General features: G+C 38.6%; 1 protein-coding gene across 9 annotated transcripts; it reads right to left on the reverse strand.

Moving 5' to 3' along the window:
• Positions 1–363: 363 nt before the first annotated feature.
• Positions 364–24,486, reverse strand: aak1a (AP2 associated kinase 1a). Of its 9 annotated transcripts, none has more exons than XM_016677325.1 (19): positions 23,683–24,485; positions 19,909–20,027; positions 19,411–19,519; positions 18,823–18,965; positions 18,571–18,692; positions 18,402–18,483; positions 17,933–18,065; positions 17,717–17,820; positions 17,416–17,495; positions 16,648–16,811; positions 16,166–16,338; positions 15,159–15,341; positions 14,216–14,403; positions 13,748–13,938; positions 13,607–13,675; positions 9,480–9,581; positions 8,293–8,445; positions 7,904–7,990; positions 364–2,631 (listed from the first exon to the last, which is right to left on the reverse strand). In XM_016677325.1, the coding sequence occupies exons 1-19, from the start codon at positions 23,840–23,842 to the stop codon at positions 1,829–1,831; spliced, it is 3,165 nt and encodes a 1,054-aa protein (XP_016532811.1). In that variant the 5' UTR covers positions 23,843–24,485; the 3' UTR covers positions 364–1,828. The 9 variants fall into 9 exon arrangements, with proteins under 9 accessions (XP_016532811.1, XP_016532812.1, XP_016532804.1 ...); XM_016677326.1 differs by having other exon boundaries at positions 9,513–9,581; positions 16,166–16,341; XM_016677318.1 differs by having other exon boundaries at positions 16,166–16,341.
• Positions 24,487–25,209: the final 723 nt, after the last annotated feature.

A 25,209-nucleotide genomic window follows, 5' to 3' on the forward strand; every position in this document is an offset into this window, starting at 1 on the left:
AATTTATGTAAAAGCATAGGTGCTTCCTAAACTATTTAAAATAAATTTAGTTATCCTGGAACATGTTTTGGTTGGTTTCCAGCTGTGCTATACCTTCTTTAATTTAGATGAACTCAGAAATGTTCAGAGCTTGGATTATTACTTTAAAACAATCTTTCTCACATCTCTGGTGTATTCAGTGGTCTTCACAGTGTTGTGTAGTTACAGACCTTCAAAATCCAGTTTATACTGAGACTTTTTGGGCTTTCTTGATTGAACAGTTGGCCTTTGGAAGTGACAATTGACTAATTTTAACTAAAGTGTCAGAACATAAATACTTGGTAACACGCATAAAACACAGAAAGAAAAGCAACATGTGCAGAATTTCATTTACATTCATTTAATATTTTTGCTTATGACATTTTTAAAGGCAGGCTGTGCAGCATAACAAGTATTCTGAGTGCTTTTGTTTTATTGCCCAACAGGACTTTCTGCTCTTCCTTCAGAGGTTAGGTGTACAACAGCACTCAAAACTCATTTTACAGCTGACAGAACATATTCTTACATAACCCTGACTCCGTGTCAGTCACTTTGTGCAATCTTCATGTGTTTAGGCTGGGTGAGACTGTATGGGGAGAACTTCAAACAGAGAAACACAAGTTAACCTTTGGGTTGAAACAGCATGGATTCCCTCTCCAAAAAAGTGCCGTGGCGGGAAACAATTAGTGTAAAAGATTGTATAAACTAGAAAAACCACAAAATATTTTCAAACAGTGAATTATATAAATTAAATGACGCATCATCAATCAGGCACACAACACTTATTACAATCCCTGGCAGGAATTACAAAGATTAAGTGCTGAAGACAGTCAAAACATTTTCACGTCAGTTTTACAGACTTGCATGTGTCAGTTTGTGCACATTTTGGAAGTAATAGATTTGTTTCATATAGTGTTACATTATAATGTTGTGCACCAAAGACAGTAGTAGTATTTGGTGCTGAAAGCAAGTGCAATCAAATGTGAAAGCAGCTTTAGGATGGGCAAAACACGTTTCATGCAGCAGGTGAATCTACTCGAATAATGTGTTGAAAATGTTTAGCTTTTTTTGAGAACCTACAGAAAGATTTTTGTGATCTGCTTTATTGAATTATCCTTTACCTAGCAATAAAATCAGAGCTACACATAACAGGAAACAAACATCTCACCATCAAACAGTGACGACAAACATTTTGCGTACAGAGAAAAAAAAGAGTAAATATTTTGGATGAAAAGCCAAGATATTTTATTTTAAAACACGATAATGGAAATGTCTGTTTTAACTATTTCCAGCATCCAATCCATTAACAAGTCAAGTAAGATTAAAAAGGCCCTCAAAACAGACATTTAGATGGTTTGAAGATTCTCTAATGATGCAATCTGCTTTTAACTACCTGTTAAGCTTCTGTGAAATTATGATGCTGAATAGTTTCCCTCTGACAACCACTGTATGGGGTGCTAATCGATCACAGTTTTACAGTCGATCTTAAATTTTCTTTCTTTCAGGAAAGAAAATTGCAAAAGCTTCTGCACAAACTCCCTCACAATAAGTAACTGAGGTAGACAGGAAAACAATCAAATGGTTGACCCAACATTGTTTTTAGTGTAGATGCACACTGGGATGAAAGATGACTGACGGGTCGGGGAAGCAAAACTTGCACTACCTGATCTCATTTTAGCAAGTTGAGGATGAGATCTGTTCAAGGCCTGCAGTCCAGCTGCAGCGCTGGTGACAGCATGCAGTAAAGCCAGTTGCAGTTTGCATAATTGATGGGTGCAAATTTCTGCTACATTGCTATCTCAGAGTGTGTTCAGGGTTTTTCTTGCGGTGCTTTGAGGTGAAAGGGTGCAGATACGAACGGGTCTACAGCATTAACTTCTGACGTCCATGATTGAAGCGGTCCGACAGCTTGCCTGCTCAAACCGGGAGCTGCCATCGGCTGCTCAGCTGCGGATCCTTCGAAGTGTCGGGAATATTTGGCCAGAGCTTGAGGGCGGAACGGTTGCTGAGCTACCTGTCCCAGCACTCCTTGATCTGAGGTTAGAGTCTGACCTCCAGCTGCTTGTGGGTACGAGGTCTTCGGCAGAGCAGACAAGACCTCCTTTCTTTTTCCAAAGGGAGCCTGAGAGAACACATCGAGCTGATGCGGAGCTACAAAAGGGGCACGTGGAAATGGAGCATTGGCAAAAACGTCAGCGGAGTCCTCCTGCGAAGTCGGGAAGGGGGCTTTGGAGAAGACATCTGGAGTGACACCAGTCTCTGCTACATTCCAGGAATTATTCTGAGCAAAGGCGCTTGACGTCAATTGATGGAAGGCGGCAGGCGGTTGTGCTGGTGCTGTGTTGGGGGGCAGGGATGAATGGGGAGCTACCAGAGGTCCATGCTCTTCTTCGTCTTCAGAGTCCATCAGTAGAGGTCTAGAGCCACTGCAGTCTTGAACAGCAGCGATATCCTCGACTGCTCTCCCCTCCTGCTCCTCTTTAAGTTCCACCTTCTCCACGTCTTCATCACTGGAGTGCTCACAGCCTTCATTATTCAGATCATTTTCTTCAACCTCTTCAGCCTCCTGTCCCTCTTCTAGCACAGTGTAGCCATTACTCTCCCCTTGTACTTCTACACAACAAAGACACAAAAGAAGAAGAAGAAAAAAGAAACATTACATAATACAACCACCACCAGAAAATAACAAGCCGAACATTTCGTCAGCCACACCATCAGCCTTTAGAGTTACTTCACACCTGTGACCAACAAACCCTCTCTACACATCTGTCACTTACAGATCAAAAGGACGGAACGATGACAAACCAGCACAAGACTCCAAAATAAACTCTTCTATGAGGAACAAGCCACATAGGACAGACAAGTTTAGCAGCTATGCTATCAAAAGTCTTGTTTCCACAATTTAGCTGCAGGTGTCTCAATCTAACCCTTCTAAACCATGTCAGGGATAAAGCAGTATTTTGAAATTTTAGTAAAAATGATCTAAAATGTGAGGAGTTTAGATGGAGTTAAGCAAGTCTGTGGAAACAAGTGGGGAAAATAGTCACAGATAAGCTGAAAATAGGGACAGACAGGTTAGGACAGATTAGTGGAGGGAGGCGAGTCTTACCTCAGAGGCGTTGGCAGAAGGTGTTAGCTGGTAGTTCTCGCAGAGATGTTAGTTGAAGCCATTAAAAGAAAAGCACCTGTTTGTTTTGTTTTTACTAGTCAGTGCTCTATTTTATAATGCTTTCATTACTTTCTAATGCAACGCATTTGTACTGATCACAGCCCAGGTTATTGAGCTGTGATACATAACATAGCATAACGATGCTATTTTTATTTTTTTAATTGTTATTATTAAAAGACCCCATAAATTTTGGGACTTTATTTCTAGACAACAATTTACTACACATGTAATATTTTCGTCAAATAAAGTAATTTTTGAAGGAAACGATTTTTACATTTTTACGATTTTAAAAGAAATGCATACAGTTTTTTTTTTTTTTTGACAGGTTTTTATTTTCTTAAACACACTTATCAAATGTAGATTTGGGTGCAGTCAGGTCTGGTTTTGAGTACAAGTCACTGGGTATTTCTGGTTCTATTTACTAGGAAATTAAAAAGAAAGCAAAAAGCATTATTTTTTAAAGAATGTGTACTTTGTATTGTTCATAATTTCTATTTTCAGATTTCAATAAGTTCAGAAATTTCTTTCCCCATTTACAAAAAAAATAAATAAATAAAATAAAAAATAACAGCCTCTGGAAATTTAGTGGTAGGCTATATCTTTAACATTCTTAAATTGTAGTCAGGGGACACAGTACTTTGGACACTTTCCAACACTTTTTTTGGACACAACACATTCTACAGCACCAGGAAAAGATTTTTTGAAAAAGATTCACTAGAGAGGTGTAAAAACTCATGTGATACCGCGACCGTGTGCTGAAAAACATCGACAGATTTGTAGCAACTAATGTAATAATGGCCAAGGACAATAATTTTATAGATAATTAATGTATTATGGTGGTAACTTGCCAAAAAGATATTACTAATAATGACTTATTAACCAGGCTGTGGTCCTTTCCAATATAGAGAATAAATGAACAACACATTATTCAATTCATTGTTCCTTTTTCATCAAACACTGAACAAACACGCAATCATTTTCTGAATTCCAGCACACCAAGTAATATCATTAAGACATGTAGTAATATTCCTAAAATAGGAATTTAAATATCTGAATTTAAAGTATATGAGCAATACTGTAGATTAAGATTTTGTAGAACAACTAAATCTTAAATGAACTCTTACAAAATCAATTATAAAGAGGAGAGTGCTTTATATTACATAACTTTGAAGACTGAATACGCTACATGAAAATTACAATACCCATTTATGATGTATTGTAATTTAGCAAAAAGTGTTATTTTTTTAAAAAACATGAGGCCTTATTTATGTATTATTACATTACTGGCTAAAGTGGTTACATTTACAGAGGATTTTTTTTAATACTACTAACTGATAAATAATGCCATAACTTCTTAAAATTATTGGTAATGTTATTTGCTTTATTACATTTCCAATAGCTCAGTTTATTATTTAGCATTATCATAATTACCTGTTTAGGTACTGGTTGCTACAAAGTCAAAGTTTTACAAAAACTGGGAATCAGAAATCTTAAGATTCTGATAAGTGCATCTCTAGGTATTATAGAACTGCATCAATCAAAAATGATTGAATAATACAATTGCAAAGGTGTTAATTACCACAGCTAATTCCTAACCATGTGACTTTCTGTGAATGAAAGGAATTAAACTTGATTTCTTAAAGAGCTTTATGCATAAACCGTTAGCTGTAGCAGTGATGGCAAAACAGAAGGAAATGTGCAGTTCAAGGTTAAATGCAAGGTCAAACTACGCTTAAAAATAAGCTTACAGTGTACAGCAATGCAGTTAAACTTCCTTGACAAAATAAAAGCCACAATTCAAGTGGTGGGATTTTTACATATAACAACATAAACTGCAATGATTGTCATCAAATGTAATGCTTTTTTTTTTGTACAGCTGCCATTCAACTCTCTCTCATTATTTGATAAATAAAAACAGGCAGTCACGAGGAACCAAAGGTGCTCCAGAGACATCGGGAAGAAAACACTCCATCATAGCATCTCTTATAACACAACACAACAATCTGCCGTCACTATAGCAGTAACATATCAGTGGTACAATGGGAACAAGGTGCTAAAAATATGATCTGGGCAGACAACTCAGAAGCACACCATTTCATGTATCGAGTGCATCAACATCAAAAAGCTCTGGCTGAATGATCGACATGAATGGAGAGAAATAAATAATGGAAAACTGGACAGGCTGGGTCATCATTTACACGTCTAAATACACTAATTAATATGCGTGTTTAATCTAAAATTATTCAGCATGTTAAATGATGGGACCGCTCATACATATATGACTAAATCCCTATAATTATTATTCACACTATGACAGATATAATGCCTTTAAATAATATACAGTAAAACAATTTAAAATCAAAAGGGCTAAAAATAATGAAATTGAGCAATAGGATATTTTTGCACTGAAGGCAGTCAATATAAATACGAGTAAGGAAGAGGGAATTGACTAAGAGCATGGCAGGTCATTGTCCCACAGAAAACAAACACTTGGTGGTATCTGCACTAAACCTCCTTCAGTGTAAGGATGATTACTGAAAAAGTCTAATTACTCATACTGACCCCGAGAGCAGAACGTTACATCGCCAACAGCAGGATTACAAAATCTCATTTCACTTTGGTTCCCGTCTGTCCACATTAGTGTTATGAGTCGGAAACAAAATGTAAAACTACAAATAAAAATGCACCAGTTTGATTAATACACACATGTGGTGTTATGAAAAAGGCTGATTAGGAGAACATCTTAGTGTCAAACTAGTCAGCCAAAGTTCAAGAGTTTCACCTTTTAAAAAGCAAAAGGTCACAACCATTATTGTTGTAGTTTTAACATTCATAACACCCTTCATGTTATTCAGACAAAGAAATCTGCATACAACTACTTATACAGTGCATTGGAAAAGCATTTATACCACATTCTGACATGCTAAAACCACAGGTTTCTATGTATTGTGTTGGGATTTTATGTGATAAACATAAAGGTTCAAGTCAAATCAATCAATTTTTAAAATGTTTCCAACATTTGAGTTCTTCACAGGATATCCATGACTCAATTTAACAGCCAAGTTACTTCTGATGCCAAGTACCTCAATTCTTAGTTATCAAGTAATTTCAAATTTAAATCTACTTCATTATACAACTTTGTACTGGTGTATAATATAAAACCCCCCTAAAAATACACTGAAAGTTGTGTTTATATGTGAACAAAACATTGACATATTCAAGGTATAGAAATACTTTTGCAAGGCACTATAATCTACCTCAATGTGAAAGATGCACATGGGAATAGCAGCACAGGAATGAATGGATATAAATTCCTAAGGCTATATGCTCTGTAATCCTACTGAAGCTGTTTGAACACAATGGGTTAAATTAACTAAAACAAATTCCCTTTCATATTGCTCAGAAAAACTTGTCCAATGCAGCAGTAAATGACTGAGTGGTTCCTTAATGTCCCATCTTGTTTGATCCAGTCCAAATCTTTTTTAAAAAGACTCCATCAAAAGGTCTACATCATTCTCAATTTTACTTCTTCACCAACCTCTTGACACGCAGGAACATTTCTGACAGTTCTTTCGAGATTCAACCATGATAAACAAAAAACACCAAGGACCTGTGACCAAGCAGCGCACGCCATGACAGTCAACCACCATGGGTGTATAAACAAAAATAAAAAACAAACAAAAAAAAATAAAAAAAATCAATGAGGGACATTACTGCAAGAACAAGGAAGCATGAAAAAACAAAGAAAACCCAAAAACAACCATGGTGAAGCCAGGACAGAAGCAGACGATATGCTCAGCCATGAACAGAAAAGGGGAAAAAATAAAAAATAAAAAATTACCAGCGTGGAAATGTCAACGGCCAGCAGAGATGCATGAAACCAGCTTATCACGCTGCTAGAGATGGAGTTGAGGCCAAGGAGGCACATAAACAGAAAGGCTCTGCTGAACCAATCCATGCTGGCTTTTCCTCACTTCAAAAAGGTTGATACAGTAAGTGCCTGTCTCTCCAACACCCTTTTCATTTATTTTTTTTCATTTTGTTTTTAGGATTGCATTCTGCCCCTTCGACCTCTCCCACCCCTCTAGAGGTCGATGAGCTGATCCACCAGCAGAAGGGAGCGCGCCAAGTTGGGGATGCTGGACTCTGAACTGCCACTGTTGCTGTGAGTGTGACCACCTGGAAAAACGTGCCAGAAAGAAAGAGAGGAGACAGAGATGGACATGGAGGAGCCGAGGGAGGTTTTGAAAGACAAGCAAAAGAAAAAGTCAATAAAAGGGGATCGTATGAAGAAAATTATGAGTAAGGATATGAGGATGAAGGAAAACGATGGCAGAGCAGACAGGGAAAAAAAAAAGTATGAACAGAGGCAGAGAGAGAAAAAAGCAAAGAATAAGCTGGGGTCATGTTTATACAGCTGCATCATCATAGGTGAGTGTAAGGACTTTCCGCTCTAATATGAAGTGAGTCTCAAGATGAATTATACAGAGCCAATAAACTTCGAATTGGGAAACAATGGCAGTTTAACATTCGGGATGAAGGAAAGAAAAGAGGTAAGGTGAGAGCTTGATGAGCGGTGGGTTGGGGGCCTTGATGTGACAAACACACCCTGACGATCACTGTTACAAGCTAGAGTGAGTTAACTAGGGATCCGCTCATTCATCTTTGTGGTCTTACCAGGTGTGAGTGAAATCCCTGAATTTCTTTAAAACTTACCTTGATTTGAGTTTTTGGGAATGAGCACAGGAATGGGGTCAAACTCTTCATCATTGCCCTTTTTCCCACCAGACAAGAGGAAAGAGTCTGTGGCGAAGGAAGAACAAGTGAGGTAGAAATGGAAGGAGGAAACGGTTAATTCAGAGAGGGAAGACAAGCCAGGAAAAAAGGTGTGTGTGTGGAAATAAAAAAAAGAGACAGATGATGTAGGAGTCAGTCTTAGAATCACAGTTTCACAGCTTTGAGAGCGTCAACAAAGAAGCCAAGGTTCCTGAGGTTGTTTATCAGCTCTATTATCTATGACGCATACCTAAGTTACTGCTTTCTTTGCTTTCTGAGGTACTTAAAGTGACAGGCTCACACACTCGGGTGCAAACCTAAGGGCTTACCAGCAGCCTGACTGGGTTGCAGATCCTCCTGACAGGATCCGGAGCCGCAACCAGGAGGGCCAGAGGAGAAGGAGGAAGGGAGTGCTGAAACAGGCTGGCTTCCAGCAGTTAGCAAATCACAGCCCAGCAGAGATGCCTCCCCAGTGAAAGAATCTGAAGCGCAGCCAAAGGACCACAGGAGAATAAACATGTTAGAATAGCAAAGGAAGATCCAGTCTGTTAGTAAAGCAAGCTCACACAACAAAACAGAGCAACGCAGCAGAAATTAGTTCCAAAAAGTATTCATGTTTGCTTTGACTAAATGTTGAATGCTGAATTTTAGATTTGAGGAAACAAGGTATAAATAACCCAAAAGTAAAGATGAACAAATCAGGTTGATTTTTGATCCTCGTTTTAGTGATTTTGGCAGATTAAATGGTTTTTTAAGGACAATTTGAGGAACAGCATTCAAACATGTTCTAGCCTTCCTGCAGTCACTAAATGATTTAATAGCTACATTAGCAGCTGAAGTGAGTTGGCATCTTCTACTAGGTATTAGCATGGTTAGCAGTCTGGGTTTAATGCAAGAGAAAACAGGTCTGAATACCGGCCAAAAGGCCATCATCATTTTCTAAAAGTTCAGTCCGCAACAGAAGTAGACTAATCCAGGCAATGAAACAGAGTGACTTCGCAGCCTTCCTGTAATCTGCTACATGACCAGTCAGCATTCATCAGCAGAAAAAAAAAAGCTTCTTTGGTTTGGTTTCTTTTAACTTCACTTTTAAGGATCTCCCTCATACTGAAGTTAGCAAACCAAGTGACAATTTCCACACTACGAATGTTGCTGTCAGCAAGACCTATTTCTACTTCCATGTAATGTTTTTTCTGCTCAGAAAAAGATTGGATTTTTGAGTCTGACTTACTGATCAAGCTAAATAGGCAGATTCTCATCATCAGCAAATATCTCGGTGCATCTCTACCAAAAATAGTGTTACAAAAAAAAAAATTCAAAGACTCACACTTATAATTTTGATCCATGTCAAAATGCCACACTAAAGCACCCAGAGCCAAACATCACTGCTAACAACATTTTTTCCCAGCAGCTCGCTAATCTTATATACTGACTAAAAATCAGCCTTCGATAATTCAATCTCACAAGTTATAGTTATTTATTAAATTTTTTTAATCTGTGGGTCCAGAATGCTGACCTGGCATGCTGGCAGCAATACGTTCTGGCTGACCTGAATGGCGCTGAGGCTGAGGAGCTTCCAAACCAGGAATCAAGGAATCCACACACACCTCAGCCTTTGCTACACCAACACAGAAAAAATATGATTGTTAGTAATAGACATGAAAACATAAATGTAGTTGGGTGCAAACTGATGGCCTTGTTTCCTTTGAAACCCACTCACTATTGGACTTTTTGACCAAAGGGGAAGCTAAGAACACATTCAAATGTGTTTCAGTAGCCCAAGATGTGAAATTTGGAGGAAATGCATGGGGACTGTAACAGGGCATAAAACTTTCTACAAAAGTACTAAAGGAGCCACAGAGAAGGGTAAAATGTCAGGAAGTAGCAGAGAAAATTCAGCGGACTTCAGTCTCTGTATCACTCTCTAAATGAGTGAGAGACAGAAAATAGGGCCTGGTGAGGGAGCAGAGACGGCTGTAAAGACAGAAAAGGCCATGGCTGGGTGGGGAATTTCCAGTAAGTTCAAAACCAGCCGGAAAGTTAATGCAACATGATATATGCATGGGCCCGTTACCAGTTATGATGCATATTGGAGTTTTAAGTATTTTCCATTATCATGTTACATTGCTTTAGACTTTGTTAAAGCAATGCCAAACTGAAACACATCTATAGATAACGAAGAGATGACAACCAATAACATTATTTTACATTTCCGAGACAAAGTTACAGCAACCTCAACACATCATGTACTATAAGCCATAAAATCAGTTCATCCTTTTAATCACTGGAGCATAATCTTATCCTGAAACGTCTCCAGAAAGTAATAAAAAAGACAAGCTTACCAAAATTATTGGCAAACTTAACAATCCAAATGTAAGCAAAGCATTTTTTACATTTATGCTTCACTTTTTCAAGTGGATCTCAGTCTAATTTCTTTTCAATTAGTTGTCCGGTACTTTCGGTTCCCCTAGGTATTAGTATGACAAAAGCCCCGCGTCTTTTTAGCTTCTTCTGTCAAAGCGAAGAGAAGATGGCAATCCACTAAATATATATGAGATGATCTGCAAATGACTGAGTAATAGTAGTCCTACAAAACATGTTTGTACCTACAGTCGGAACAAAATCTAAACAGCTAAAGTCCAGTGGCACCAACTTGATCCTTGGGCATAAGGTGGTTGTGAGATGCTGTCAGAGGGAGCTGGCTGACTGGATCAGGACCACAGCCGTCAACCAGCTAAACCATTCCGGCTGTATGGGAAGAAATCCCTCCTCAGCCAGTTTTATCAATTTCAAATCCAAAACAGCTGAACATTAAAGTGCAGTTTGAAGAAGGAGCAGTTTTCCTGATTTAACTGAAGCTCTCAGCTGTGCTCATATGGCTGATATAACACTTATGCAAATAGGAAGCATTTCATCCACGTCTCCATATGTGGCAGTCGCAGTGTGTCCTGGCACGGCTCATTTATTCTAATCAACAGCACGGCTAAGAACAAACAACCAGCTGGCTCTGTATGGGACGGGTGCATTCTTGGTGAGTAAATTCATTTAAATGTTAGTAAGTACAGAGGGCCACAAAATTTTGATTTCCAAAAAAAAAATTGAATAATATTTAAGATATCCATTAGTCTTATTTGAAAACTTTTTAGACCGTAGGGGAAACAGTGCACAGTAGTAAAAAAAAAAAAAAAAAAAAAACATATTTTTTACATGGTTTCTTAATTGATTTAGTTCAACTCAACACTGCCACACACTACACAACAGTTAGTAGAGCAGCTGTCCAGTCAAATGGCTAAATAATGCTATGCTAAAAAAATGAGGGCACCAAATCTCTTTTTCTAAATCTTGTAAGAACATATTTTAGCACGATTTCTTTATATTAAAAAAATAAATCCAAGTAACGACACTCTTCATTACAATAACCTACAGTAAAATTGGTTAAGATAGCTTACCATGTCACATACAATGGTTTTAAATCGGGTGAAACATCTGTTATCAGGACAACACAAACCGAAGTGGGGTGCAATCCATGCACAAAACCACCAATCGGTGGCTGCTGCTCATACTTACAAGGAAAGTGCTATGAGTCAAAATGGGGTGTGGAAGAGACCTTAACACAAGGAATGTGTTGACTCAGGAAATGACACAGCAGATGTGACCTTTTCCTGCCCTGACTATGAGGAAAAAAGGCCAAAATGTATCAAAAGGTATACACAAATCTTTGATTTGTAAAAAATAAAGGTGCTGAAAATTAATATGCGACGATAAAAAGTTGTTTTTTTCCCCCCAAAATTTTTGTATATTAACAAGTGCTCCATAAAATTACTTCATCAGCAAATGTTAAGACTGTGGCTGCTATCCGAGTAAACGTCATTGTGAATCTAACAGATGAGTCATGAAGGGTGTGAAAGATTAATCACATCCTCTTTGCATAGAACAAAATTACTTTGAATGGCACTTGCACAAAGTAGTTCAAACAAACAAAGATGACTACTGCTCAAAGGTTAATCTGAGGAGAGCCTCACATGCTGGATCATCACTTTATCATGACAGAATAATTAACTCTCACTTGTTCTTCGTGGCTCTGGTAAGCCCTCTTCCTGCAGTAAAGCAATCCAATTAACAAAAGGGAATTTGTCCTGCGCGTTGCCATGCGACAGTGAAAGCGCAGAGCTGCATGTGAGATGCCATCTAGCTGAATCTAAGGTGTCTATTCATGGACATGGACAAGAAGCCACTGTGAGGCTGTGAGCTACGTCAACATGAAAGCACGGTGTGCAAATTAACTGCTCCTGTTTAGGTGTGGGCAGTTGGCGTTAGTTTATCTTGTTAAGTAGAATGATTAGATGAAACGAAAACATAATTAAAGAAAATGTATTTAATAAGGGAAAAAAAATATTTGCATTATGTTTTATTTATGGTTGATCTAAAATGACCTGGTAGGATAATTTCAATCACTTTATAATCAGCTCCGGGGAAAGATTTAAAGCAGACAGAGAAGCTAATAATGCTAATTCCACAGCTAGTATATATGCTGTCATTCTGATGGAATAAGAGCAGCAGAATAATTTTCTTTAACAGGGAGTGGCGCATTAAGTCACTATTTACCTACAAGGAAAATAAATAAATATACATGAAATGGGCATTGCAGGCAAGGACGCTCCTGCTAATAAAAACCATTTGTCAAATCACCCAGAACTTAAAATAAAGCTTCAGAGTCCCTACTAGAGTCCATCTCCTAAAAAATATCCAACTAAAATTGTTTTGCCACCAAAGCTTGTCAAGAAATGGCAGCAAGGAGGTTTAAGCGTTTCGGCAAATACAGTGAAGTGGAAACTTTTACTATATGCTGGAATGTTATGAAGAACCAAGAAGGACCAGGACTGGCCATCGACTTCTCTAATTAAGCTCCATGCAGAACGTTTTAAGAGTCTCTCATAACTTTGCATAAACAATGCCATAAATAAAAAGTGGAAACATACTCTAAGAGCAACTTTATGCAATAACCCCAATTTGGTGATGGATACAGGTGCTTCCAGCATGGAGCACAGTGTCAAGTGTCAAGGTAAAAGTGATCACCAAGTATTCCAAGGAACTCCCAAAGCCTTATAATTCCATTAAAACCTGTTCAGTTTTCAAAAATGTGGTGCATTTTTTAGATAAGAGCACTTGAAGTCCATATATGTAATTCATTTTGAACGTCAGCACACAAAATCAAGGTCTAGAAACAAAACAACAACAATCCAACATTGATGGAACTGCAAAGTCTGTGAAAAACAATATTTTTGGCAGTCTTAATACTTTACACACACTGTACAATATTTACGTCCAAAAGTCGGAAGGAATCAGAGACCTGACCAAACAGCACAGTGAGCATAACTAGAGCCTTGTATTAAAAAAACATGAGTAAAAAAACAAACTGAGAACAAATGACTGAAAGGTGCAACTAGATAAGGAGCATATATCTAACTGCTATAAAAAAACAACAGAGCATATGAGCAACAAAACCTCTACACATCACCTTTGGCAATGCCACTTAATACTGCTGGAGGCACAGACCCAGTCACAGTTAAATATCAAAGAAAACATTTGGGTATTGTAATAAAGTAATCGGACAGCTTAGAGAAGAATATTGTAACGTTTTACCTGGAAAAGCCCCGAGCTCTGGAATGAGACTTTCGCTGGAGGTGAGGTCTATTTCACCAGGCTGAGCAGCTGTGCAGAAACAACACAGTGTTTTAGATCAATGACAACCAGTGGGTGTACATGCTGCAGCACAAAACTTACACTCAGATAGCTTTGCAAAGTCTTTGTTGAGCAGCTCCTCTGCAGTTAGCTTGGAGAAGTTATCATCTCCAAAGGGGTTCCAGCCAGGCTGAGCATTTGGTGCAGCGAGCGTCGATGGAGCGTCGCCACCTGGATGGTACACATTCTGCTGGGATGAGCAGGGGGAGCCAGAAGGAGTGGTGCTGGCTGACCTGGAACACAAACACGTTTAAATACATGAGGCCAAACAAGCGAAGTGAAACTGAATAGAAGGTGTAGAGTGTTTGTGTGCAGCACTCACTGAGCGAGCTTAAAGACTGAATTAACTGGTGCTACTAAAGCCCAATTCTTCTGGATGTAAGAAGGGACATTTATTTTACTGTTGAGTTCTGCCGTATGAATGAACTCCCTCTGGCCTCCCAGACTCGCTCTACGCTATGAAAAGGACTCTTTATTCCTGGATTGCTGAAAAGAGTTTATTCTGCTTACTTGGACTTGTTGAGGCTGGCCTCAGCTGCGGCTGCCTGGAGCAGCTGGGTGGATTTGCTGACTGGGACTCCAAAGATGGCACTGTGGGTGACATCGCTCAGGATTCGTCTGTGGCCGCTTTTTGGGGCCATCTTTGGTGACGAAGGTGGTGTCAAAGAGCCAGCTTTGTGCATCTCTCTGCCTGGGGTCTGCAATGAGAAGCAAATGGACACAGAAGGTCAGGTTCAAAAACAGCAACACAAAGTTTTCCATCAACTTGGAAAGCAAAGCAGAATCTAACCCCAGACATAAAACAAAGTTAGAGGAAAAATAAGGGAAGTGTTATTGGAGGAAATAAGTCAAATCAAAGAAACCATGCTGTGAAATTAAATCACTTCTGGGGAGAAGAAGTTGCTTACTTTCAGTTAATTAAATTAACAGATAAAGACAAAAAAGCCACATGTGGGAAAATAATTCTGTTTGTCAAACATTTGTAAATTTTACTTTGATTTGTTTTGTCTTCCAATTTATCGTCACTGCACTTTTTTTTTTGCTCAGTTTTTTCAGCTGTAAATGCATTACAAAAAAATGATCAGAAAAAATATGTGCATTTATGAATTTAAAAACAAGGTAAAATACTGTAAAAATTAAGTAGAATGTTAATTAATTAATGGAAAGAAGGAAAAAAGTTAACTGAAAGTAAACTCAGGAGAACTAATAATTTATAATTAGACAATCTATGTTGAGAAAATCGCTAGAAAAGAAAGCATACAATTTCTCAACGACTTAAACACATTTATTGACACTCAATTTCTGTACATTCACTGCCCAAGACGAGGAAGAAAACAGAAAAAATAAATAAATAAATCGGGATGTGATTCGTTAGAGATGACCTCATAGTAATAATAATCAGCCCCGACCCGAAGAGCTGCAAACAGCAGCAGGAGTGAGATGTTACCACATCCTCTGGGGCAGCTGTAGGAGCAATGACTGCAGACTCAGGAATGGGAGCAAGATGAGCTGCGGCTGGTTCGTGGACTACATGCTGCTGCTGAAGATGCAGAGTGGAAACTGGGGAAACAGGTTTAGCTTTGGACTGCAGCACAGCAGATGCATGGGAGGGTGTTTGTTGTTGGTGCTGCAGGTTCTGTGGTCGATTGGGATAACCACACAACCAATTATGAGAAAGGCTTACTGTCATACCATCGTTCATTACTTGTGAAAACACAAAGGGAAATTTCAGTTTTACATCGTGGAAGGTACTAATAACTCAACATCATCACAGTGAAATATAAATAGACCAGTTTCATTCGAGCCATGACGCCATAACTGGTAGAATTAATTTTAATCACCAATAACTGAGTGATCCTCTCTCAACATTATTAATTTAATATTATGAAGGCTTACACCATTTGTTTTTGACATTAATTTATTCTGTGCTACTGCACGATATGAGTAAAATGTCATAAATGTTACAATAGTGATATGAGTTGGGATAAGCACATAAATACACAAATAAACGACGCTAATGTCTTTCTAATTAGGGTTCCTGCAAATATGGACACATATATATCCAGCTACTGGAAAAAAAATGCATCTATGATTTACATTTTACTAAAGTGGCTTTTGAATAAGCTGTATCTCTCTATGGTATCTCTCTATATCCGTGTTTGGCAATGAAACATCTCATTTCCCTTGTGAAACATTTTCTGCTGCAATAAACCACAAGCTTTATCAAAGGTACCACCCACTGCCATGGTAACATTTAATAAGCTACCATTTATTTCAGTTCAAACAGCTCTTTGCAATTGTAATATTGCATATATTGATATTGTGATAACACTTTATTTTAGCTGGTAATTACTTATCTGGGACAATGTGTAATATTTACACAGTTGTGATTAAAAGTTGTTCCAGCAGATACAATCCAGTCAAACTGAATTTTCATTCAGGCAGTGGGAGGACTCCTACCTGCTGGTTATTGTGAGGGATTAGGAAGGGTGAGGCCTGCTGTGTCTTCATGAGGACCTGCTGATGAGTCGTAGGCTGCGGCTGCTTGTTGCTCGTCTGCGTTAGTTGATGAGCAGCCTGTACAGGTGGAGCTTGCTGTGCAGGTTGAACAGCAGCTGTGGCATTGATTCCAACTGCTGGTAGGGACAAAAATAATAATAAAAAAAGCAACTGGGTCATTCATCTTAACTGAGACATTTTGCTCAACTACTTAAACTTCCCGTATGTGTTTATTAGCAGGCTGTGCCCCCAAAAAACTCTTTAAATAGTCTTTATATTTTTCTCAATGTTGAAAAACTAATGGCAAAAAGAGTAATTTAAGTAAGAATACAATTGCATAAACTTACTATTCTTAATACATCAGATCCAACACAGTTAGATGCATTTGGGATTAACACTACTAAATAGTAGTCTAACCAGCAATACAACAAAGCAGATTGTACCAAAAGCAGGCGGTGTTCCTGTCGCCACATTAGGCCTCTTGCGTGGGGTGAGAGCTGGTTGGATGGGAAGAATGCCTGATAAAGGCTGCGACTGCGGCTGGCCAGCTTTGGGTCGCTGTCGAGGTGCAATAGAGGTTTCTGTAGTTGGAACTGGGTCTGTTAGCCTAGGGGAAAAAATGAAGAAGAAAAAATAGGAAACATAGTGAAAAAATTCCTTAGACTCTATTCTCAGTTGCATGGTTTTGGTTTGGCACGTCTCCACCTTTGAACACCTTGTGATTTGCTTCACGGTACATGTCGAGCAAAAACATAATGAGCTCAACTCTTGCCTTACAGAAAAGTAGAAGAGATGTGCTGCAAATCTTTTCAGTTTTAGTTCCAACTAAACTTATCCAGAAAGAGAGAAAAATAAAATAAAAATCAGGTATCGGCAGATTTTTAAAATAAAAATCTGCCGATACCTGATTTTTATTTTTATTTTATTTTTATACCTGTGCAGGTATACACAGGTATACCTGCACAGGGTAGCAGGGCAGCTTCATATAAAGGTATTTGTAAATAAAAACTGCACACAGACACAGCTGATTGTGCCGACTGCATCACTGCAACTCAACAAAAGCTGAAATATAAACAGCTTAATCAGTGACAAGTGGATCACATCTGTTGTGAGAATTCAAGTAAGGAAGACACATTTTAGAAAAAAAGTACACAGAGCTCCAAAAGGTTCACCATAATAATTCAAAGTATTTTATTTTGTCTCCCACTCACCTGGCTTTGGTTTGACTCTTTTTGGCCACTGCTTCACTGGCTCGGATAGGCTCAGGAAGTTTTGAAGGAATTGGGGAATTCTGTAAAAGAAAGACGATAAAAGACAATTAAAGCCAATATGACAAAGCCACCAGAAAATAACAGCTGCATTATGACATGGCTACACGTTATTTGTTATTACTGGCCAGGCTCAATCAATACTATTCATTATTTGAGCTTAATAAAAAGTATTAGAGAAAAACAAGCAAAGTTATAAAGCGATTTATTTTCACTTCATACTCCTTCTGTCATGCTGACTTACGTGCAGATTTGGGACAGGACACTCCTGCCGGGCCAGTTTGAAGGCAAAGTAGGACACTTGGTAAATATCTGGTCTCTTGTCAGGATCGGGTTCCAGCATGTATCCTGAGATGTTCACAAACATGGGACACTCATTTTTAGTAAGACATACGAACATTCTCACACATTTGAGGAGTTTCGGACATAATTTATCAGGGTGAAACATGAGGTTACTTACTGATGAGACAATGCATTTCCTGGGAGTAACGAGAATTGTCTGGGATAGTGAAGCTACCGTCACAGATAGCCACTTGGCTCTCACCAAAGGGAAGCGTAAAGAAGCAGAGCTTATAGAGCAGACAACCCAAAGCCTGAAAAAACAAGACATTTTACTAGAGATGCAGCAACGTTTAACCTAAGACATGAATCAGCCCAATTTTTATTAGTTAGTTTTCTGCTTGATTCATAACCTCTATCTCAATCAAAAATATAAACTTTTTTCTTCTTTGATTTTTATGTATTAAAGTTTTTGCAATAATAAAGAAGAAATACTTGAAATTGTCAAAACTGTTAGGTCAGTGCTAAGAAAAACCTGAATATTAATATTGGCCAGATATATTTTCATGGTGTGTACTGAAAAGAAAAACAAGCTCGCAGTTCATTTCCTTCAAAATAATAATACATTTAAAAAAATACTAAATTCTTACCCAAATATCTGCTTTTGTTGTGATGATTTTTCCACCATAAAGGTTGACCATCTCTGGAGCACGGTACGACAGGGTGGTGTATCTAAAGGGTAAAAAGCCCCACAAAAATTGGCTTTTGGACTCCGTAAAGCAAACAGAAGGTATTTATTGAACTTTGTAAGATAGATACTTTTTAATTTCCTCTTCTATGACTGCAACCCCTTCAGTCTGTGGGTTTTGGAAATGATTTGTGGCACTTCCAAAATCACAGAGCACATAGTGCCCCTGATCATGCAGGAGAATATTTTCCACCTTCATGTGTAGAAAAAAAAGACAATGAAATTATTTCAGAAATGTGACAAAGAACTTTAAGCAATTAGTGCAGCTAACATAGAGCTGGCGGCAAGTAGCAAAGGCATGCAAACAAATTAGTCAAGCTTGCCTTGAGGTCTCGATGGATGATGGGAGTTTTGCACTGATGAAGCCGAGCGACGGCCTCACATGTGTCACAAAAAATCCTCAGCACCTCAGCTTCACTGAAGCCGGTCTGTAATCGCTGGTTCATCAGGTTAACCACTTGCCCACCTACAAAAGAAATAAGAGCCCAATGAGAGCTTTGCTACATAAATGGAAATAAACACACACATTACACTACTATAAATACACATCTTATGAAATAGCTTGCATTTCTCATTTTGTCACATCTTTGAAGTTTGTAATAACTTTTTGTTCAAATGTAGGGGCAAATCTTTTCATTAGTTATTACACTAACTTTGTTCTACATCTTCTGCTACAGATAGTATTAGATCTTTGTTGAATAGATAAAAAAGAAAACTCTAAACTTTGCTCCTCTGTGTTTTAAAAACCACATGTAAATATCTATGTTTCTTTAAGGAAAACAGCACAGTTAAGCACTGAATGAATGTAAAGCTCTGTTGACGTGGCTGCCATCAGATACCAGGAGCCTCTGGAGGAAATTGAGCTTCGAGTTAAAAAGAAGCAGAAAGTGATGCAGGTTGGGTAGATTTACCTCGGCAGAAGTCCATTAAGATCAAGACTTCCCACACATCTCCAGCTCCCACAGCTGCTATACTGGAGTCCAGGAAACCAACTATGTTTTTGTTGCCTACCAGGTCTCTCTGTGGGCGAAAAAAAGCACATGCACACAAAAAACAAAAATGACAAATATACTTTTAGTAGCTTTTATCATTTTCACCTAAATAGCTCATTTAGCTGTCCAAAAACCAGAAATAATCCTGATAACCATCCACCGTTAGTCATGCTGGGTGTGGCTGCAGGAACTGCGTATTTTCCCCAAGCGGCAACGGCCTCAAAGTTTGGTACTGGACAAACAGATAAGCTCAGAAATCATCAAAAGTTTGATGTACATTTTGTGTACTGAGCAATTCAGACCTAGGGTGCTCATCCAATTACATCTAAGCAACGACTGTAACCTGTTTCAAAACCTCAGTGGACCCAAATGCTGAAAGCACCCTAGTCCCTTTCGCAGTTGCTTGTTTTTACTCACCATAATTTGTATCTCAAGTTTGCAGATCCTGAGATCATGTTCATTGTTGACATACATTCGTTTTAGAGCACAACGTTGCCCTTGGTGAGTTCGCACCAGAAACACAATCGCAAAACCTCCTGCAAAAAAAAGAAAAAAAAGGAAGGAAGGAAGGAAGAAGATTAAAATGCAATCGACGTCTTTGGCTTTCATGTCAGTCATGATGCAAATTGGGTTAGCAAGTAAGATAGTTGATTCAGAGACACATTTGTGTCCGTAGCTTGCTGACTCTCACTGATCAAAAACAGGAGAAGACTTGGGCACAAAACGTTCCACTTCTGATTTATGAAACCCATGTGAATACCGGTAAAGTCCAGTGTAGCAACAAACATTTGCTGATAAATGCTGCTGCTGGAAACAATCGTAAATTAAAAAGCAAAGAAATATTTGATCAAAGTGTGATTGATCAAATATCACATAGTTAAAAAAATAAAAAACCTAAAATGTAGCCTCTCTAAATATTAGTTTGTAACAAACCTGCAAGTAAAGTGCATTTCAGTCACGTTTTAGATGCACTAGATGAGGACTTGTGTCTGTCTGGACACATATCAGTTCATCATGTTGACGCTGCAGAGCACCATATTAAGCCCGACTTCGTGCAGAACAGCACAAACAAAAATTATGTCGCACTTTCTCTGGTATTCCTCCAGCTGTTCCGAGCAGACGCATGTCTACTTTAGTAAATGGTTCATTGTCCAATAACCCCAACTAGGGAAGTACTTGCTTTGAAGTTTCTTGCTTAAAATGTGGGTCTAGGTTTTGGCTTAACTCAATAAAGACATTTCTTGGACAGAAACTTTTTACACCCCTGATCAGTCTTAAAAAAAAGAAGAAAAAAAAAGTTGGACACAGGAAACCATCGTCTCCTGTGCAAAGTTTTACACAAGAGATTTAAAGTATAGACTGATTAAATCTCCTCAAAGCTGGTCTTGATTTTGCAGTAGGGCAATTAAATGTTCTGTGCAAATTGTCAGTATGTCATTAAACTCAAGAAGAACAGCAGCCATCCTCCTGAGAAATCCTGAGCTCAGCTTTCTAAATACATTATCTTAGAAGGGTGAAGAAACAAAAATATTCCTCGAAGTCTTGCACAGCTAATCACTGAAAGCCAGTAGGAGCAAATAGCAAAAGTGAAAAACAAGAACAGACCAATCTGGCATAACATTATGACTCTTTTTTTCCTGCTAAAACAGCCCTGACCCATTGAGACTCCTCTAGATCCCTTCCAGTTAGCAGCGGCAGGCTGTCATGTAGAAAACGTTTACGATATGTCCAGCTGGTGATAGAAATTCATCCTCGACAAGGGCTCAACAAACATTCTCAGAATTACATCCCTCAACAAATACAGATAAAAAGTGCATAAAAGAGCATGAAAAAGCACATAAACCACTTAAAGAGAAAGGAATGTTGTGAGCAGTAAAGCAGAAGTGGATCAGGAGTGTTTGTTCAGCCTGTCTAACAGATGCTCGATTCAAAGGGCATCCAGGTTATTGCAAAGATGAAAAGATTGCCATTATTCACTTCATCTTGCCAGTGGCCTTTATGTTATACCTGATTGGTGTCATTTAAATTACTGAAGTCTTCAGCCTTCACTGAAGTATGGCTATTTTAGCTGTCTAGTTCAATCTTAAGACTATGCAATTCAAGTCTAAGACAGCACTGCAGCATTAATGATAAATCGTATATATTTGTTGTGACTTCAGAGCTTCAGAATAATTTTTCCTTCACACAGTTTGTGGTAGAGCCATGCCCAACACTGACTCATCCGTCTGGCATCGCAAAGCCAAAGACTCTTCCACGTGACCAGGCGGCCTCATGTTTGATTAGCACAGCATGAAGCTACATTTCAGCCATCTGTACTGTTACAGAAATTGGGGGAGTAGAAAGCAAGAACAATTTTAGCAACCTTTTAATAGCACCACTTTGCATGGTTTAGTTTTGAGGAACAATCTGACTGTGATTGGTCTGATTTCAGTAACTGGACATTTAACAAAAAAGATGCAGAAAATAAACAGAGTAGAAACATCAAAAAGAAAAATTATTATAAACTGGGCACAATAAATGTAATCATAGGCCTGGGCCTATGTGCAGATAGTGGTATCTGTATTATAAGGTTATTTTGGTTATTTTACCTTTATTTTGATTTTATTCAGACTTCAAATTAATTTGTTTCACAAATTAGTTGGGTTATCTGTCCTAACAGGCAATATGAAATCATAGGCATGGTGCTCACAGCACAAATAAGTATTTTTTTTTCTCATTTTCCTAAGCAAATGAAAAGTGTAAGATGCTTCTGTCAACCAGCTGACTGGCAATGTGCAGATGGGGACTAATAATCCATTGCGATATTAATAAAGACTGATAATGTGATGTTAATCTACTCGCACTATTTTGTGCAGCTCTAGTATTTACTGACGACGTGTGAGAGAGGTTAAGAGTAATGACAGTGCAGCCCCTGCTGTCTTGGCCGTCCAATCTGAGGTGCATGTTGGAAATTAGGATTGCAAAGCCTTCTTAAGCAACATGTAGCAAAGGTCTATGTTTACAGTAGACTGTGTGACTAAATGACTAAGTACATCTACAAATAGCCGCTGCCTCCTGATGTAACCGATTGTCAGGATAATACTATTGAATCTCCTGCACAGGTGTGCCAGCAAATCCATGTAAATGTGTGAAAAGGACAACTAATCTAGACAACAATTATGTATCTGCAGTTGCAAAGTCTTTCAAGGCCCTGATTACACATCTCGAAGTTATCAATTACATCTTGTCACTAATAGTATGGCTTTCCAGTGACTACAGTCTGGGGTTTGGGATGATGCAAATCACATGGCACCTCAATTACTATACAGTTTACAAACAACATGACACAAAGAAATACCAAAAATGGCCCCATAGATCAACTGAGTGTGAACAACTGAAACACTAACAGGTGGATGCAGGTAGATTAATGTTACCATGTGTAACACATTTAACAGAAATGAATGAGCATAAGGGCAAAATTCTGTGACTGAAAAATATTTAGAAAAGCGTACTACACACTGTCTGTTAAAAGCAAAGGTTATAAAACCAGACGGTGTCCAAACATATGGGGCCTTTCTACAGGAGAGAACTGATAAATTAATCAGTCTTTTTTCATTTATTATTTAGTCACAGGCCCTCTTAGCTAACAAAGCATGGTAGATTCTCATTGCAAAGACAACCATGGAACAACATGGCATACCTTTTTAAAGATTTGTTAACCATCCCATGCTTAAGATTAACATAAGTTGCAAGTATTTTTTTTTTTCACCATTATTCACTTTGAAATACTAGATCTCAGCTGTTCAACAGTGGTTCCCAGTGATGTTTCAGTACACAGACAATGTTAGAATGACTATGGTTCCCTAAATCTGAGCATCAAGAAAGTCTGAATGTGTAAATACCAGTGAAAAACTTGGTTATACATTTTAGAACCTCGCTGAAAATTCACTTAGGTCCTGTTACTCTCAGTTCTCAAGTGCAATTTGGAAAATTATCTAGGCAAAACAATTTAAATGATTGTTACTGTTTACTTGTAAGTAGGACTATTCAGGCAAAAGTACCCGAGTCAACAGTTTTGACCTCTAAACAAAAAAAAAAAAGAGCAGGGTTGCAACCAAATTAATTTCCGAACGATAAAGTTGTCTTGTGCTAATACCTCACTTTCCCATTTCAGACAATGAATCAAGAGTAGCTAAGTGACACGTAATTCACCTTCTGCAACAATTTCCTCGACAGTCACTTGATATCTTCCGATGCTGAAGACCCGTCCAATAAAGCTCCCACCGCCGCCAGAACCAGTGCCTCCTCCACCAGCTCCCGAACCAGGCCCGGAGCCCGCAAAGTCCCGACGAGAGTCAAAAAATTTCTTCATTTCACCCAGATGCTATCGAGAGTAGGCCGAAGTCCAAAAAATAGTTCAGAGTCGAAACAAAGGCGGCAGCAAGTAGTAGTAGGTCCTAATCCACCGAGGAACAGGTGTTTTCCTCCTGCAGTAGCTTTAACTGAATGATAGCAGTAAGCTACCTTGCAGCTAAAAAAATAGTTGAACTAGCTGGAAATAATGCCAAACACTGTTGTCTGAAGAGCCTCTGCTAACTCATGGTTTGGCCAACAGGCGGAGTCAAATGTTCAAGAAGTCATTGTTTTCTGGCTGAGGCGACACCAACACCGGCTGACTATACTAGCCTGGCTGTGAGCCTAAAAAAAATCCCCAGTTAGCCGTTAGCTCACCTAGCTAGCTCCCGAGCTAAGCAGCTAGGTGACAGCTGTCAGTCGATAGACTGGGCAGCCAGGTAGGTCCTTGGTGGCCAGTGTAGCCTATAACACATCTCTATTGGTGTCTTCAACACATAGTGTTAGCCAGTTCATTAGCAGTTTTGTCTCATGCTAAAAAACAACAAAACACTGCCTATACGCGTCCGCAGCAAGTTGTGGATTGCTGACCAGCTCCAGGTTAGTGACTGGGCTAACGTGGCTACAGGCTGCTGGGGAAGCGCACCTTCTTTCCAGCTCCGGTCTTTCCCTCTGATTGGTCAAAACAACAACAACTTCCTGTTGGGCTGTTCAAGTCGCCTTAATGGTGACACGGGACAATAAAAATAAAAATCATAAGTCGTTAATGTCATTAAGTCGATAATGACATTATAATTATAGTTATTATAATAGTTATTATTATTATCATTGATAGCGATAGTAATGGACAAAACCGATCTCATTTCATTTCATTTCATTTCATTTCAGTCTAGGAATGAATTATTATCACATTATCACCAAAAGCTGGAGCTTTAACGCTGACCTCGGGGAAGCTGTACATTTCATCACGCAGCAGGAAGGACCTGGAAGATGGGAACAGGTGGATGTACAGAACAAATGTTTGGAAATGGTGTGCTTGCAAAAAGGTTCGTTCGATTCTTGCAGCAGTAAACCTTAACGCAACTAATCAAATCTAACACATGCATGATGCAGACTGCAGACAACCTTGTAGCAAGTAGGATAACCTCACCACTGACCTTGATATCGATGTTCTGCAACACAGGTCTATGACATATTAAATGCAAACTGAAATAATTATGTAAACTGTTAGACCCTCAGCAGGGCCGAGCTCTGCTGTTTCTCTAGACCCAGTGCACCCAGTTGTCACATCATGCACAATCATGTTTCTATGTGTTTATTTCCTGTACGTGTCCATTTTTTCCACATCAAGTTGACAAACAAAAAAGTCTTCATAGATGTTGCAAT

Source organism: Poecilia formosa, unplaced genomic scaffold (genome assembly GCF_000485575.1).
Source record: "Poecilia formosa unplaced genomic scaffold, Poecilia_formosa-5.1.2 Scaffold5, whole genome shotgun sequence".
Lineage (NCBI taxonomy): Eukaryota > Metazoa > Chordata > Actinopteri > Cyprinodontiformes > Poeciliidae > Poecilia > Poecilia formosa.